The sequence below is a fragment of the Falco cherrug genome, chromosome 9 (assembly GCF_023634085.1).
Source record: "Falco cherrug isolate bFalChe1 chromosome 9, bFalChe1.pri, whole genome shotgun sequence".
In the NCBI taxonomy this organism is placed as follows: domain Eukaryota; kingdom Metazoa; phylum Chordata; class Aves; order Falconiformes; family Falconidae; genus Falco; species Falco cherrug.
In genome coordinates this window covers 12,538,625-12,552,851 of record NC_073705.1, presented here as the reverse complement: position 1 = coordinate 12,552,851, position 14,227 = coordinate 12,538,625, and the positions used below count along the sequence as shown (strand labels likewise).

Below are 14,227 nucleotides of genomic sequence, written 5' to 3'. Positions count from 1 at the left end.
GTTCCTTTAGTTCCACAGACAGAGGCCTGGCTGGTGCATTCCTTTGGTGGGGACAAGATGGCCTTGCCAATAAATGGTCCAGCTCACACAAACTATATGAAATCCTTCAAAGGAGCTGCACTGCTGCTCCTAGACCCGGTCACTGGGAAACAGATGGGGACAGCCTGAAAGCAGCATCTCTCCTGGGACAGAAAAACTGAGGTTTTTCTTCAGAAATTCTGGTTTTGGGGATGTGTCTTTGTGGCACTGCAAAGGAGAAAGCAGGTGTGTGTTTTGTAAAGCCCGGGGGTTGGTTATCTTTTGAGGGCAGGCTGTCAGAAAGAATTTCAAAGGCGGTTCTTCAAAGAAATTTTGGGGCACTGGGACAAAATTATGCTTATTATCTAAGCATAGGCCAGCAGGCAGAACAGATTAAGAAAAATCTAAATCACACTGCAATATCCTGCAGGCTGTTTAACCAAGAATCAAAATGCTAGCCTTAAACATGTTGAAAACAGACTTCATGAAAGATAAAAGCATGGTACACATACTACTCAAACACTGGGAGTAGTCATGGCATGACTAGTACAATAGATCCAAATACTACAACGCAGGCCCACATATTCACAAGAAGCACAAGAACACACATGGTGCTGTAAAAAATGTAAACTGCAATTGAAAGATGCTGATCTGTACCTTCCTTTTTCACAACTTTTTTCTCAGTTATCATTGGCGTACATTTTGGTTGGTAGAACTTTCTTGGTAACTGTTGGCATTAAAATTTTGTTACTCAGTCATATATTTAGCAAAAAGATCAAAACAAGTCTATAGCTGTCAGAAAGGGCTGTACAGGCATCTATGCTGACACCAGCAGCCCTTGCTGTCTCCTACCCAAAGCAAAGACCAAACCAGCCAGAGTCTCCTGCAGGTGGAAGCCCAAACATGCAAGATGTTCTCCTGTCCCAGGTGCCACTTGGGAGCAAACAAGGAAGCAGGAGCAGTCTGAAGGAACCGTGCAGAGTGCCCACGCTCTGCCCCAACCCGACGGACGCGTGCTTGCGGGGAAGCAGGTCCACCCTGGAGCCCTCAGATATAAAGTATACCCAGCTACAAGGAGTTTCCCCACTTGACAGCTAGTATTGCTAGGCGCAGAATACCAAACGGATGAGTTTTGCCTGTTTTCTGCTTATTACACAGCTGAGTTAACCCCACATCTCTGTTTACCTCAACCACATTGCCTGGGGCAGTTTCGAGGTTGCACCGATGCCTTTGCAAAGCTCAAACTGAACAGGCACGAAGCCGTTGTTTTATTTATTGCATGGAGCAATGGAAGGGAGAGCTGCCTGACGCATCACAGCCTGGCCCACGCGCGCCTTGTGGTCCCTGTGGCTTGGGGCTGGGCTGAAGTCAGAGCCTGGTCCCGGCCCCGCCTTTCTCCTCTTTTTAAAGGTTGTAAAAAGCAGCTGCTGTCAGTTTGCTGCTCCATTGCTTCCTCTTTTGACTTTGCGAAAGGAAAAGACGCTTCATGTCTTGGCGGGAGCTCCTTCCTCCCTGGCTAGTGATCGTAGCGGGACTGACGGGCATCGTTCTGCTTTGCATCTCCACTAAAGATGTGCCTGTCGCCCCTCTCAGGACCAAGGTAAGGGCATCTGCCTGCCCGAGGGGTGGCCAAGCTGGGGGTCCTGCAGGGCAATGAGCAGGGAACCTTCTCCTTGTCTGTGGGGCTGCTTGTTAAGAAGCCGCTGCCTGTTTCCTTGTGCAAGCCAGGCATTTAAACTGGTGCGTTTTGTTGCTTTTTACATTCATTGCGCTACTGAGTTAGTTACTAGCCGAGGAGGGGATTAGAACAAGGCTGCGAGGACAGGTTGGCATCCTTCAACATGCTGTAGCTTTTCAAACTGAAAATAAACGTCTTTGGCTGGTTCAGGAAATACAGGCTGGATGTGGTTCTTGATCCACAGAGAGGCTCACTGAAGGCTGAGGAGAGGCAGCCCATATCAGGAGCCACCCCAGAGTGGCAAGGAACCAGTGGTGGAGGGACAGAGCTAGGTCCCTCTTGAAAGTCAGTAGGAATTTAGCCCTGAACTGCTGCTTCTGTCTTTAAAAAAAAATTACCTTCCATGCGTTCTCATCTCCTCTCCTGTCCTATCTTGATTTTAACCAAAGAGCCAGCCTGCTCTAGGTGGCAGGGCCAGATCTGCCCGGTGAGCGGGTGGTTAATGCCCATCCACTCTGCCTCTTGATGCACACACTGGTGAGGAGATCAGCAGCACGCTATGGTTTAATTGAACAGAAGTAGGTTAATCTGTGCATTTAGAGATACTACCTCTCCTCCACACTCCTCTTGGAAACAGAACTGGATTTAAAAAAAAAAACAACCTTATTGATCCACACTCTGTCCCTCCCTGGTGTTGAGCTAGGGCAGAAATGCAGTGATCCTTTCCCCTTGTTGCGCTCCCAGCCTCTCATTTTGTGAAGGAGGAAAAAAATCCAGGTTTCTCTGCCGATACCATTAGTTTCTTCCTCTTCTGCGGCAGCCAACATGTCCCTGCAAGAAATATGCGCTGTCACTCGTGTGGGAGGATGCCAGCAGGCTCAGGCAGTGGGCTCCATCCTCCTTCCGCATTTCTGCTCCAGCTCCAGTCACACCAGCCTCTGGCCCGGACACCAAGTCTGGTGCTGCTGGGAGCTCCCAGGAAGGCAGCAGGCAGCCAGCTTCATTTGGAGCCTGCAGCCAGGCTCTGTCTTGTGCTAAAACCTTCCCAACGGTGTTAATGTCAGCCTCTCAGGAGGTTTCTCTTCCCACTCAGTCACAGCTACAACTATCTCTGCACAAGATACAGCTTAGACCATGCACTACCACGTACCTCCCAGGTTTCACAAATTTCTTTCCCATCTGTGTAGATGCCCCACTTCAGGGTCGTGTAATAGGGGGAAGAGGAGGAGACCCTCGGCTAGCACCAGGGCTATTTTGAGTGTGGGGCTGTGCTGCAGGGTACCCCAGTGGCTCTCATTTCCTAATCCTCACATATGATGGGCAGCTGAGCAAGGCTCAGTCAGCAACAAATAAACCAGACACTGGGCTGCACAGAGATTAAGAAAGCCCTCGGCCTCATGGGCCAGGCAGCAGGAGAACTGTCGGTGGATGAGGTGTTGAGAAATCTCATGTTTGCTGCGACAAACATCTCTGTCGGGCTGCTGCACTGGACAGTGTATGTGCTGGTTGGTCCCAGTGTGCTGCAGCTCCTACAGGTCTGGCACACACCAGGGCAAACCCAGCCCGTGTCACACCATCTCTGCAGCATGGCATCAAACAGATACCAGAGTCTTGGGTTCCTCAGAAGTAGCACCAAGCCACAGCCCTCCGATTCCTGCACAAAAGTCTTAGCAAACCAATTCAGCAGCAGTCTGAGTCCCAGAATCAGTTGAGAGCCTGTACAGTGCCATCTCCCACTGCTTTTGGACCTGTTTTTCCTGAGCTCCAGGTGGCTCGGCTTTCAGTGCAATCTCTCTGCCTGGTTTCAGGAACACCAACAGAGCATGCCACTGTAGGTCTGATGCATTTCTGGGTGTCTCTCCACTCCTGCTGCTCCTCATGTATATTCAGAAATGCAGATGGTTCCCTATAAATCCACATAATCTGGCTTCACCCTTTCATTGAACGTAAAAATCTGACTCAAATACTGCAGTGCAGGCCCATGGGTTACCTAGAATACCTACGTAATGCCGAGCAACCTGACAACAACAAAGCAACCTGCATTCAGTGGTGTTTATCTAGAATGTTTTTGGGGTTTTCCAGTATGGCATTGTTCTGGATGCTGGCCCATCCCGCACCATCCTGTTCCTCTACCAGTGGACCACTACCAAGGCAAACAAGACTGGGGTGATCAGAGAATGTAGTTCCTGTCCTGTGCAAGGTAAGGTGCCCAGTTCGTGCTTGGTGGGCTGTGGGACTGGCACAGGATGGAAGGAAACCCAGAGATCGGTGCATAGGCCGTCACTGCAGTTTTCTTTGCTCCCGTATCATCTAGCTGAATTAGTGGAGATAGTGAAGCACAGGCTGGTTATTTCTAACATGGGTCTTCTCAACATGAGCAGATTTAGGCAGACACAGCTGGACATCAGAGTGCTTGGCAGCAGGTGACAGTTCTCTTGGCCTGCTGCAAGCAGGGAAGCACACAGAGAGGATGGGGCTCCTGATGTCCACGTGGATCAGTGGCAGAGCCAAGGCTGCTGAGCTTCTCACCCAGGCGAAACAGTGAACAGCAAGGGAGACAAATCTGGCTGCAGGGTGGCTCCTGGTGTCTTCTGCCTCCTCCCAACTACTCTGGGCAGTAGGTGGTGTAGCTCCAGTACAACAGAAGTGTGAAGTCTCTAACCTCCTATGTGGGGCTTGACAGCACAAGCACGAGTTCAGCTTGGGTTTAGGTGTCACATTTTGGAGAACATTGGGGTCTTCCTCACTAGTCTGAATCAGCTTGACCCTGCCAAAGCCACCTGAAAGGGTTTCATGCCTTAATGCTTGGGGTTTTCCTTCCCTATCTCTCAATCTTGCTTTGATGTTGAAGCCTGATTATAGCAGGATGCTGGGAAACCTTGAACTCTCAGCAGCAGCGTGTTGTGGGAGGGCAGGTGCACAACAAGCAGGGAAGAGGGCTTGTACCCTTGCAGACTATAAACAACACAAACCACATACAGAAGATGCAATCAGGGCTCCTGAAACCTTGTATGTATCCCTTGACTGCTGCCACATTCAGTGGCTGAGTTAAAACCAGCAGCTGTAACTTGGTGCAGCAGCTCAGCAGCAACAGCAGGAGGTCCAGGCAGGTCTGTCACCCAGGCATGAGCAGCAGTCCCCTGTCTGCATGGCAGTGCGGTCACAGCCTTTGAGTAGCTGTAGGCAAACTGCAGCTCAGCCCTAAGCAGGGCCCAGGAGGGCAAAGCACATGGTGAGAGAGTCACACAGCCAGGAAAACGAGTGGGCCACAGGTAGGGGAAGTGAGACTCTGCCTGAGTAGTAGTTCAAAACCAGCATCTAAGAGCCCAGTGCTGAAAGATGAGTCAAGGCTTGCAGACAGCTTCCCCCTGCACAGCACCATCTTCCTCTAGAGCAGAGGTGCCCCTGCTTGCCAGCGCGGGGCTCAGAAGCCACCTCTGCCAACACAAGAGGAAGTGGCTGGAGGGAAGAGATAACACGTCAGCCTCAGCTCTGTCTGCACAGCAGTGCATCCTTTTGCTTATCTTTTCTAGCGGCTAAAGCCACATTTCGTCCTCTGTGGGCTGAGACAGCCTCAGCTGTTGCAGCAGTCACATGGCTGAGACAGTCATTTATGGGATGTCTCAGCAGCAGAGCTAGGGTTCTCTTAGTGCTGTTTGGGATTACATGCACATGTGTTTTGCTCCCAGTACCATGTTTTAGCAGGACAGCTACCTGGAGGAACTCCTTCATTCCACCTGTGACAGGTCCTGACTTAAACCATGCCCTAGGACAGCAACCTCTTGTAAGGCTGGGTAACAGCTCTCACACTTCTCCTGTACCTTTCCTTAGAAAATTTCATTCTTTCCCCTGGTTCTCAGGTCTGGGAGTCTCCAGCTACTCAGATTCTCCTCAGAAAGTAGGGAAGAGCTTGGAGCCATGTTTGAACTGGGCCCAGAAAGAGATCCCGGCAGAGCAGCACAGCCAAACCCCCCTCTACTTGGGAGCAACTGCCAGCATGAGGCAGCTGAAGTGAGTGAATGTTGCAAACCCATACCCAGAGATCAGCACACGTCATGTGGATCATTCTGTAAATGCATCTCACCCTGTCTGCTCTGCAGTGTGTTTCATCCCTAATCTGCTAGTCAGGTAAACCTTCTTCAGGTCCTGATGTACTCGAGGGGAGTATGGCATGGCTGCATCTCCACAGTCCCCCCAAGCAGCCATGAGGATGACAGTCTTGCTACTGCTACCAGTCTGTATGAAATCTTCACAATTAGGGCTTGAGAAAACACTTGTTGGTCTGGAAGCCGAAGTGTTTTCCGTTTATGTGACAACTCACATGGGCTTACAGGGGTGCTTCTTATCAGCAGGTTGGGAATGGTGGTGGGAAGATCCACTTGATCATACACACATTCATGAACCCTGTTCTCAGTCACCTCGTTACTGGGACTTTTACCTCCTTTTAGAGTCTGAGGACAAGTAAGGTCTGGCGGGGACGAGGTCAGTGGGGTAATGCCACCAGATTCCCTCAGTGGCAGAGTACTGAACTCCTAAATTTGGAATGGTGGCACAACTGCTCAAACCATCCCTCTGCTGTGCCATGCGAGGGGAAAGGGAGGTGGCAGCAAGAGTGGGACTGTCATTGTGCCTCTGTGCTACTGCCCAAAGTGGGGAGTAGAGCAGAGGCCCTGCCACTGTGCACCCACCACAGGCTGCTCCTGGGAGGGTTCTGTAACAAATGTGCCTTCTTTTTCTTTTCTGTTTAGCCTCACCAACCCCATCCTCTCCGATGGTCTCCTTGCAGCCCTGACTGTGGCCCTGAAGTCATCCCCCTTTGACTTTAAGGGGGCACAGATCCTATCCAGTCCAGCTGAGGAAGCATTCAGTTGGGTTGCTGTTAACTATGTCCTGGAGAACTTCTTCAAGGTAAAGGATGATCCTGCCTGGGGAGGACAGAACTGAGCTCAGCAACTCCTATTAAGAAATAGCCACAGAGACATGTGGAGGGGTTGTTAAAACCCTGTATTTTAAACAATGCTTAAGCACAACTTCCACTGTCTCTCAGAGGCAGGTCATATCCAGCACTAGCTGGCTGAGTGACATAATGTGAGACACTTGTAACTAGATTGAAGGACCAAACCTCTAATATAGCCTTTCATGGACACGTTCATAAAGTTGCCCTAACAGATGTGAAGATGTGAGGCTTTCTGGACAACACAACCAGCACGCTCACATAAAAGACCTTACACAGCCTGGCCCTGGGGTATCAATAAGAACTCCACTGCTCTGAATCCCTGCAGATCTAGCTCAGCACCACTGTCAAACAGGCATTGCTGCTGTCTGTGGGGTCCTGTGGGATTGCCACTGGAGTCCAGCTGTCCCTTGGGACATCTTGTGGATGGTAGAGAGAGAAGCAGAGTGTTTTGGTACCAAAGCAAAAGTCCATCAAATTTCTTTTCATTGAGATGCTAGTGAAGAGCGTAGCTGGTGTTCCCAGCATGGAGGCCTGGTCTGTATTCAGAAGGCACTCAAAGAAAGAATACATTTAAGTTTCCTTGCTCTACCTATGGCTTCTCAAGCCAAAGAGTCTCAAGGAGAACTCAAAGGGCAAGAGAAAGGTAGCTAGACTGAGTTATTTCACATCAGGAAAGTGAAAGGCAGTTCTGATAACCAGCAGCCAGCATGCACTGGTTCAGGACTTGCTGGGCAGCAACACAGCCTCCCCCAGCCAGCGACAGAGGGCTTACCCCCACCTAAACTTTCCTGCCTGTACTGCTAACGTCAGCATTGCCAAAATCAGTTCTGCCAGACTGCATGAGATGAAACCATGGGGCTCTTCATGACAGGAGGATCGCTTTAGCATCAAGGCAGCACTTGAAGCCCATATCTGCCCATATGGAAACATCCTCCCACTCCCCACCACTCTCTCATCTCTCCCCTGCTCCTACCTGCCGAGACCACTGCCTTGAGCAGCCACCCAGGATGGTGAGCCCATTTTGCTCTCGCTGGCTGTGGGTGGCTCTCTGCCCAGATGAAAGTGCTTGTTCAATGGCTCCTCTGTTTCCTCCAAAGCCACCAGTTCAGTATCCTCATATCCTGTGGGGCAAAAACAAAAGTTGGGTTGTTCCACACCAGAAAGCTGCTTTCTCTCTCTGTGCACTAATGCTTGCATCTGACTGTAACCCAGACGTACAATCTTAAGAACTGACCTCTCTGGTTCTTTTTGGGTCAGTATGACTGGCGTGGACAGTTGGTCCCCTCCACGAAGGGGATGGCAGGAGTCCTGTCCGTGGGAGGAACCTCAACACAGTTCACTTCCAAAGTGGAAGAGGAGAACCAGGCACCAAAAGAGGGAGTGAGGCTGCAGCTGTATGGGCAGACACACAACGTGTACACTCACCACTGCCCCTGCCACAGCACGGACCAGCTCCGCAGCAGGCTGCTCTCTATGCTTATTCAAGTGAGTCTGCCAGAAGGTATTTGCAATGTTCCTGGATACAATATCACTAGATGACATTTTCTGACTTTAACCCTGAAGCATTTTTAAAAGAGCAGTATTTCATTTTGAAAACATGCAGGTGTTTTGGTTCTTCCAAACTATTTCACTGGGGGTGGGGGGAAGGATCTGATGCAAGCTCAGGAATCACTTCGGTCTCCACCAAAACTGAATTTTTCATAAATAAACTACTTACTGCCCATCCACTTGCCTCCCTATAAACCACACATATGAGACCTGAACGTCCCACACGGAGACCTACCTCACCACAGTTATACTGGGGAATTCCTAGAGATAAGAAACATGGATCCTTCAGGGGCTGAGCCATTTGGAAGGCAGACCAGAACAGCCCCTTTCTTGCGACTAGAAAGAGTACAGGATTCATTGAAATTGTATTTCTGGTCTAAGGGAGAGCAGACAGGGCTAGGACCCCTCAGCCTCCCACAGCAGGTCTAGTCGTTGCAGCTTGCCTTGAACCCTGCAGGAGCTGGGAACCTGCTTGATCACAACATTGTGGTGCAGAGGAACACTACCTTCACTGTTGTCATATTTTGTCTCCCTTTATGAAACCCTGGGATGGCACCTCCTCTCTTGCTGCCTCTGTCCTTGTTTTATTCTGCCTCTAGGATCAGAGAAGTGCTAAAATTGTGTCTAATCCTTGCTGGCCCCTCACCTACTCCCGGGAAGTGCAGTGGCGATCAGTGCATACTGTGCCTTGTGCTGCCAGCGATCACACGTCAGACATTCCTGCCCCTGAAGAAGTCTTCAACATCACCGGCTCCAGCAATCCCACCGCCTGCATGAGACTTGTGCAAAGCCTGCTCAACTCCTCCTCTTCCTGCAGCTTCTTCAAAAGTTCCCTCAGCAGCGTTTTCAAGCCCCTCCGGACCAGGTTTCTGGTGGGTTCTCATTTACACCGGGGTAGGCAACTGGTATGGAGAACCCATGAAATGGGACCAGTTTCATCATTAATAAATACAGTAGGACCAGCCACACTGTACCTTCTGCTAGCCAAGAGGGCTAGTGCTGTACACACAGACTCCTGTCCTCTGCCCCTCGTTGGCACACAGCTGTTCAAATACAGACCCCAGGCTTCCCACCACCAACTGTGCTAGGGCTTTCTTCATCCATGTCTCAGCAACGTCTGCTTGTGAGACAAACTTTGGGCTCCACAGAGGCAGCAGTTGAGTGCTGAGCCGGACTTGCCACACAAAACCTGCGGTAAAGCTGAAGATCCTCTGCCACTTCCTTAGCAAACATCTGGGCACGCTCCACCACAAGCACGCTTATATCTGAGACCGTGCATCTAGTGTCCAAAGTCATTTGGTTGTTAAGCTCAAGATCCTAGGACAAACTGAGTGCATTTCAGAGGGAGGAACTGCAGAAATTTCCCTAGGTCCCTGCCCCTGAGAGCCTCCCAGGGACATGGTGCCAAGGAGCATAAGGACTATCTACTTATCCAGGCAGGGCCAGAAAGGCTGCTGCATGCGAGCTAGAAACAGTTTTGTTTCCATCTCCAGACAATAACTGCTGCTTGCCCTCCTTGCACCCCTCAGAGGCACCCAGAAAGGGCACCCTGGCAGTGCACCCCACAGCTACTGCCACCTACTTTCCTATAGGCGCTGTTCACAATGCAAGGATGCAGAGCGCAGTCCAACCTGCCGATTCTTTCTGCTGCTCTTGTAGGTGATTTCTGAGGCCATGGACTTCATGAGAGAAACTGTCCCCTCTCCCGACTTGGGTCAGGCAGTCAACAGGCTCTGTGGGATGTCTGTCAAAGAGGTAACTGTAGAATAACTTCATGTGCAGGGAGACCGGGAAGTAAGGAATGATCTGTTACAAGAGCCCATGGGGCTCAGGCTGACAGAACCATAACTTACTGGCTCCCTCAGAGAAAAACTTCCATTTGCCTGGGTTTTTTTGGTGGGTTTTTTGGTTTGTTGGTGTTTTTTCTTGTTTTATTTTTGGTTGGTTTGGTTTCAATTTTTTGTTTGGGGTTTTTTTGGTGGTTTTTTGTTTGGTTGTTTTGTTGTTTTGGTTTTTTTTCTTTGGGGAAACAGGCTTGACTTCTTTTCCTTCCTCTCAAGTCCCAGCTGCTGCTGGCAACACCTGGACTTAATTAAATGAAAAGCCACAAGTAACTTTTACTGACTATTAAGGAGTAAACAGGAAGGCTGTTGACTCACTCCTGTCCATCCCCTTGGTCTCTGTTATCCTCCCCTCCTTCAGTGCAAGGAACACATCTGCTCAGACTCCAGGGGCTTTCCTATTCCACCGGGGCCCATGGAGACTAAGCCAGGGGGAATGGTCTCCAAGTTTTTTCACCCTCAGCTGGTGGCTTATGAGGTGACTCATTTGCACCTCAGCTGACCAAGCATCCACAGTGACAAACGACAATTTCTACAGCATTTGCTAATGGGGTAGCAAAGCTCATAAGCACATCCCTAAAGCTTTCTCTTCTGGATAGAGGCAAAAGGTCTTGTTAATGTGTCCGTTGAGAGAAAGCCTACAGCATTAGCTCAACCTAACTAGAAAGCAGAGAATGATATCAAGCAGTTCACCTGCCAGGTGACTGTAGGAGACCTGGCTGCCAGTCCTGCTGCTCTTGGAACCGCCTGGTCTTTAATAAGATGGGAGCAAAGGCGCTAAGGGATGGCACTGGTTCCCGGACCACAGCCCAGCAGATGCGGGAAACACTGTTTCAGTCCACACAGGGCACAACCTTCTCCTCTAGTCCTACAGTCAGTCCCATAGCAGGAAAGGAGAGCTTAGAGCAGACCTGAAATTCAGCTACTGAATGTTTAGTTCTTTTCTTTTTTTCCTGCATCTTCTTTTGGAAATGACACCAGCTGGTCAAGGACTCCCACACAAACCTGGATAGAGTTGCCAATTACTGCATTGTGTCTGCCTTTATCCTTCACCTCAGTACCAAGGGATACACCTTCGACTTTGACAGGCCTGCTTGGACTGCGTTCCAGAAGAAGGTCAGTTACCTACAGTGTGATATTTCCAATTACAGGGAAGGGATGGCTTCAGTAAAGCCAGCCTGTCCCCACTCCTACAACCCCTAACAAGCTAGGTTTCTCCAGCAACACATTTTTTGCAAAATAAGTTCACAATTGTGATAAGCAAGAAAACCGGCATCAGAGATCTAGGAATTATGCTTGTTCCCACCAAAAAATTAGACGGGTCAAAAACCTTATCTGCAGCAACACCATCTTTAAGAGTCCATGCCCAACAGGGAAGGAAGCACGGCTCAATCGCCACTTAATGCCAAGAACAAGCTGCCGAGTATACTTCCTGAGACAAGAGACACTGCCCTACTTCTTTGCCATCAACTTAATACTAGTGAGGGTTTCTAACTGGCTTACAAGGTCTGAAACTGCTTGAGAGTCTGGAGCCCCTTAGAAAAGGGGGATTTGATTTAGGTCCTCCCCTTCATAAAAGAAAAAAAGCTTATTCCTTGACCCCTTCACAACTCCCCAGCAAAGGCATAGCCCCACTGAGCAGGGCCACATCAGTGATAGTGGTGCAGTCAGCCACGTGGTGACCATCAGGCTAAGGCAAGGTAATGAGGGGGGTCCCGGGTCCATCCAGGGAAGCCAGCCTGGAAAGCCAGAGACAAGCAGCCTACAACATCAGCATGAGGTTCAACCAGGCGACAGGGCCAGAGACAGAACTACCCACAACACAGACCTGAAGGCCAGCTGGGAAAAGCAGTCAACAAGCGGGAGAGAAAAGAGCACACACCCACAGCACAGCTTGGGAAAGGTGGGGCTGCCCAGAGCTTAAATGGAGCTGCCAGGCCCATGGGCAGAGGGGTGGGTGGAAGTGCCAGGTGAGGCTGGTCAGGACAATTAAAGCCTATTAGTGCACTCAGAGCACTGACAGTGTGATCACTCCTCATTTCAAGCCTGATTCTTGGATCAGTCTCAAATAAAGCATATTTTGGACCTATGCACAAAAACACAGCTGAGGTGGATTGTCTCCTTCTCTTCTGACATCTCCTCCTTTTTATTTCGATAGATGGGTGATGCATCATCTAGCTGGACTCTTGGGTACCTGCTGAGTCTGACCAACACCATCCCCCAGGACAGCCCAAGCTTCCTCAAAGGGATTGAACCAGGGGTCTGGTCTTTGCTCCTTATCCTCTTTGTTGTGCTGCTCACTGGCTCTTTCATGCGCATCTCATACCGGGTGATGGTCAAGGAGAACAGCTTCAGTAACAGGAACAGCAGTGTTTTTGATGACAACTGACAGGTATTCTGGGAATCGATACTCTTGCCAGTGGGCAGTTAATAGGGAATGTACAGAAATCACACAGATGTAAGTCACTGGAGGATGCAAGTGATTTTCTTGCAGGACTCCTGGAGCCTCAGTGCCTTATTTCCACTTGCTAGCACTTGCACTATGGAGCACTTTGAGACAACAGATCCTGCTCTGCAAGAAACCTATGATTCCTGGTGGATGGCAAGCTGTTTGTTCTCCAGATAAGAGCAGCCTGCACAGATCTTGCTTGGGCTGCAGCTGATGTTACTTGTGTCAGCCTAATGAAACACCACCTCTGAGCAGGCAGGTCCTGAGCTGTTGTGAAGTTAGTATTGAACAACCTTGTCTAATCAGGAGAGGTGGCATCTGAAAAAAGTGCGCTGTCCTCTTCTGTGCTCATGAGAGAGACAATACCTGCAGTATCGCTACCAGCGAAGACTGGAACAGCATTAAAATATAGTCAGAATATAACAACCAACTTGCTTCCATGATCTAGGGAAAAAGCAGGTATTTTCTGCCTGATCTGTCTGTTCTTCCATGTCCCTTCCAGCGAATGCTCCTACTGACCGAGAACCCTTCAAAAGCAATGCTCTTTAGTCTTGGACTCTACAAAATGTGTGGAGCATCAAAGGAGAAACAAAGGGCACAGACACACAGCTGAGCTCTTGTCTCTCGGTTGAGTCATAGCAACTCAGGGTTAAAATTGTCAATTTAAACTCTTTAACCAGGACTTAACACATTTAATTTCACATGTGCTAAAACAGGGTGCGTGCTGGGCTGAGGTTCACCAGTTTGTTCATTTACACTGAACTGCTTGTCTCGCTGACTCTGACAGTGAAGTCTCTCATCTAGTACTGTCCTTTCAACAAGAGCAGGCCCAGGAACAGCTTTCCTAATTGTCAGTCCAATGACTTACATGTTAGATTGTGACCAGTTACTTTATAATCCGGCACTCAGGATTCCTCTGGGGCTTGGCAGTCATTTCAGCACCTCTGGTCTGTTCTGCTGTCTAAAAAGTCAGATGCCATACAAATTCTCTGTTACTGTGAAGAAAAGGGATCAATTCAGACCAGCGCTGTCCTTTGACTAAAGCATTTAGAATTCACTTCTCTGATGCCTTCAGAGACTTAAACACACAGGCTGTTAAAAGCCTAAGGGATGAGCGTCTCCAACTAATTTCAGACCACTTTAAACAAATTTAAATGCTGTGATACGCCTTGCAGGATTTTTAAAGCTACCATGGCACCCAAATCCTTTCTAATCTGATTATTAATTCCTTGTGCTCCCAACTTATATATAGGACACCCCCCCTCCCCCATAATATTGAGGTATTCATAAATTTTCAGGCCAATTAATGAAGGTTTGGAACCTGTCAGTCAAGTTTGGAGGGGTGTGGAAACAGATTTAAATGAGCTTCATATTCATTTCTTTGAGTTGCAAGTTAGATATTTTTAATTATATCATGTTATTAAAGATGTTTTAATAGACTGTCTGTGTTATCCTTGGCAAGGGATCAAAGCGGGGGTTTTATTGTGAATACAGTGTTTCAGTGAGGAGGATGGGGGATACTGATTTTCCCCTCTGTTTACTCAAGAGCTGTTAGGCTGTGTACTTTCAGGGCACACAATGAGAACCCCTGAAGGCACTTTCTTCCCAGTGGCAGGCAGGCAGGCAGAAAATTACTTGATAACCTGGCTGCTGGTGTTTAGTTGATGAGAGACGAGTCTACATCTTTGATGTGTTCTTTGCTCAAACTATCTGAATAAGGTAGGAGGCATTCAGGC

General features: G+C 49.1%; 1 protein-coding gene across 2 annotated transcripts; it reads left to right on the top strand.

Annotated features, from left to right (window-relative positions):
- The first annotated feature begins 1,440 nt into the window (after window positions 1-1,440).
- LOC102057584 (ectonucleoside triphosphate diphosphohydrolase 2-like) lies at window positions 1,441-13,931 on the top strand. Of its 2 annotated transcripts, XM_055721142.1 has the most exons (10): window positions 1,441-1,618; window positions 3,779-3,896; window positions 5,557-5,707; window positions 6,445-6,604; window positions 7,911-8,138; window positions 8,801-9,073; window positions 9,861-9,956; window positions 11,024-11,158; window positions 12,201-12,434; window positions 12,994-13,931. In XM_055721142.1, exons 1-9 carry the CDS (start codon window positions 1,505-1,507, stop codon window positions 12,429-12,431), a joined length of 1,506 nt encoding a protein of 501 aa, XP_055577117.1. In that variant the 5' UTR covers window positions 1,441-1,504; the 3' UTR covers window positions 12,432-12,434; window positions 12,994-13,931. The 2 variants fall into 2 exon arrangements, with proteins under 2 accessions (XP_055577117.1, XP_005442058.1); XM_005442001.4 differs by having other exon boundaries at window positions 1,442-1,618; window positions 12,201-13,931.
- Window positions 13,932-14,227: the final 296 nt, after the last annotated feature.

Bases quoted from the DNA above. Each gene is read 5' to 3' on its own strand.
- LOC102057584 (XM_055721142.1), top strand. From the start codon at position 1,505: ATGTCTTGGCGGGAGCTCCTTCCTCCCTGGCTAGTGATCGTAGCGGGA. The intron at 5,708-6,444 runs GTGAGTGAATGT...TTTTCTGTTTAG, and splicing joins GCCAGCATGAGGCAGCTGAA to CCTCACCAACCCCATCCTCT. The intron at 11,159-12,200 runs GTCAGTTACCTA...TTATTTCGATAG, and splicing joins GGACTGCGTTCCAGAAGAAG to ATGGGTGATGCATCATCTAG.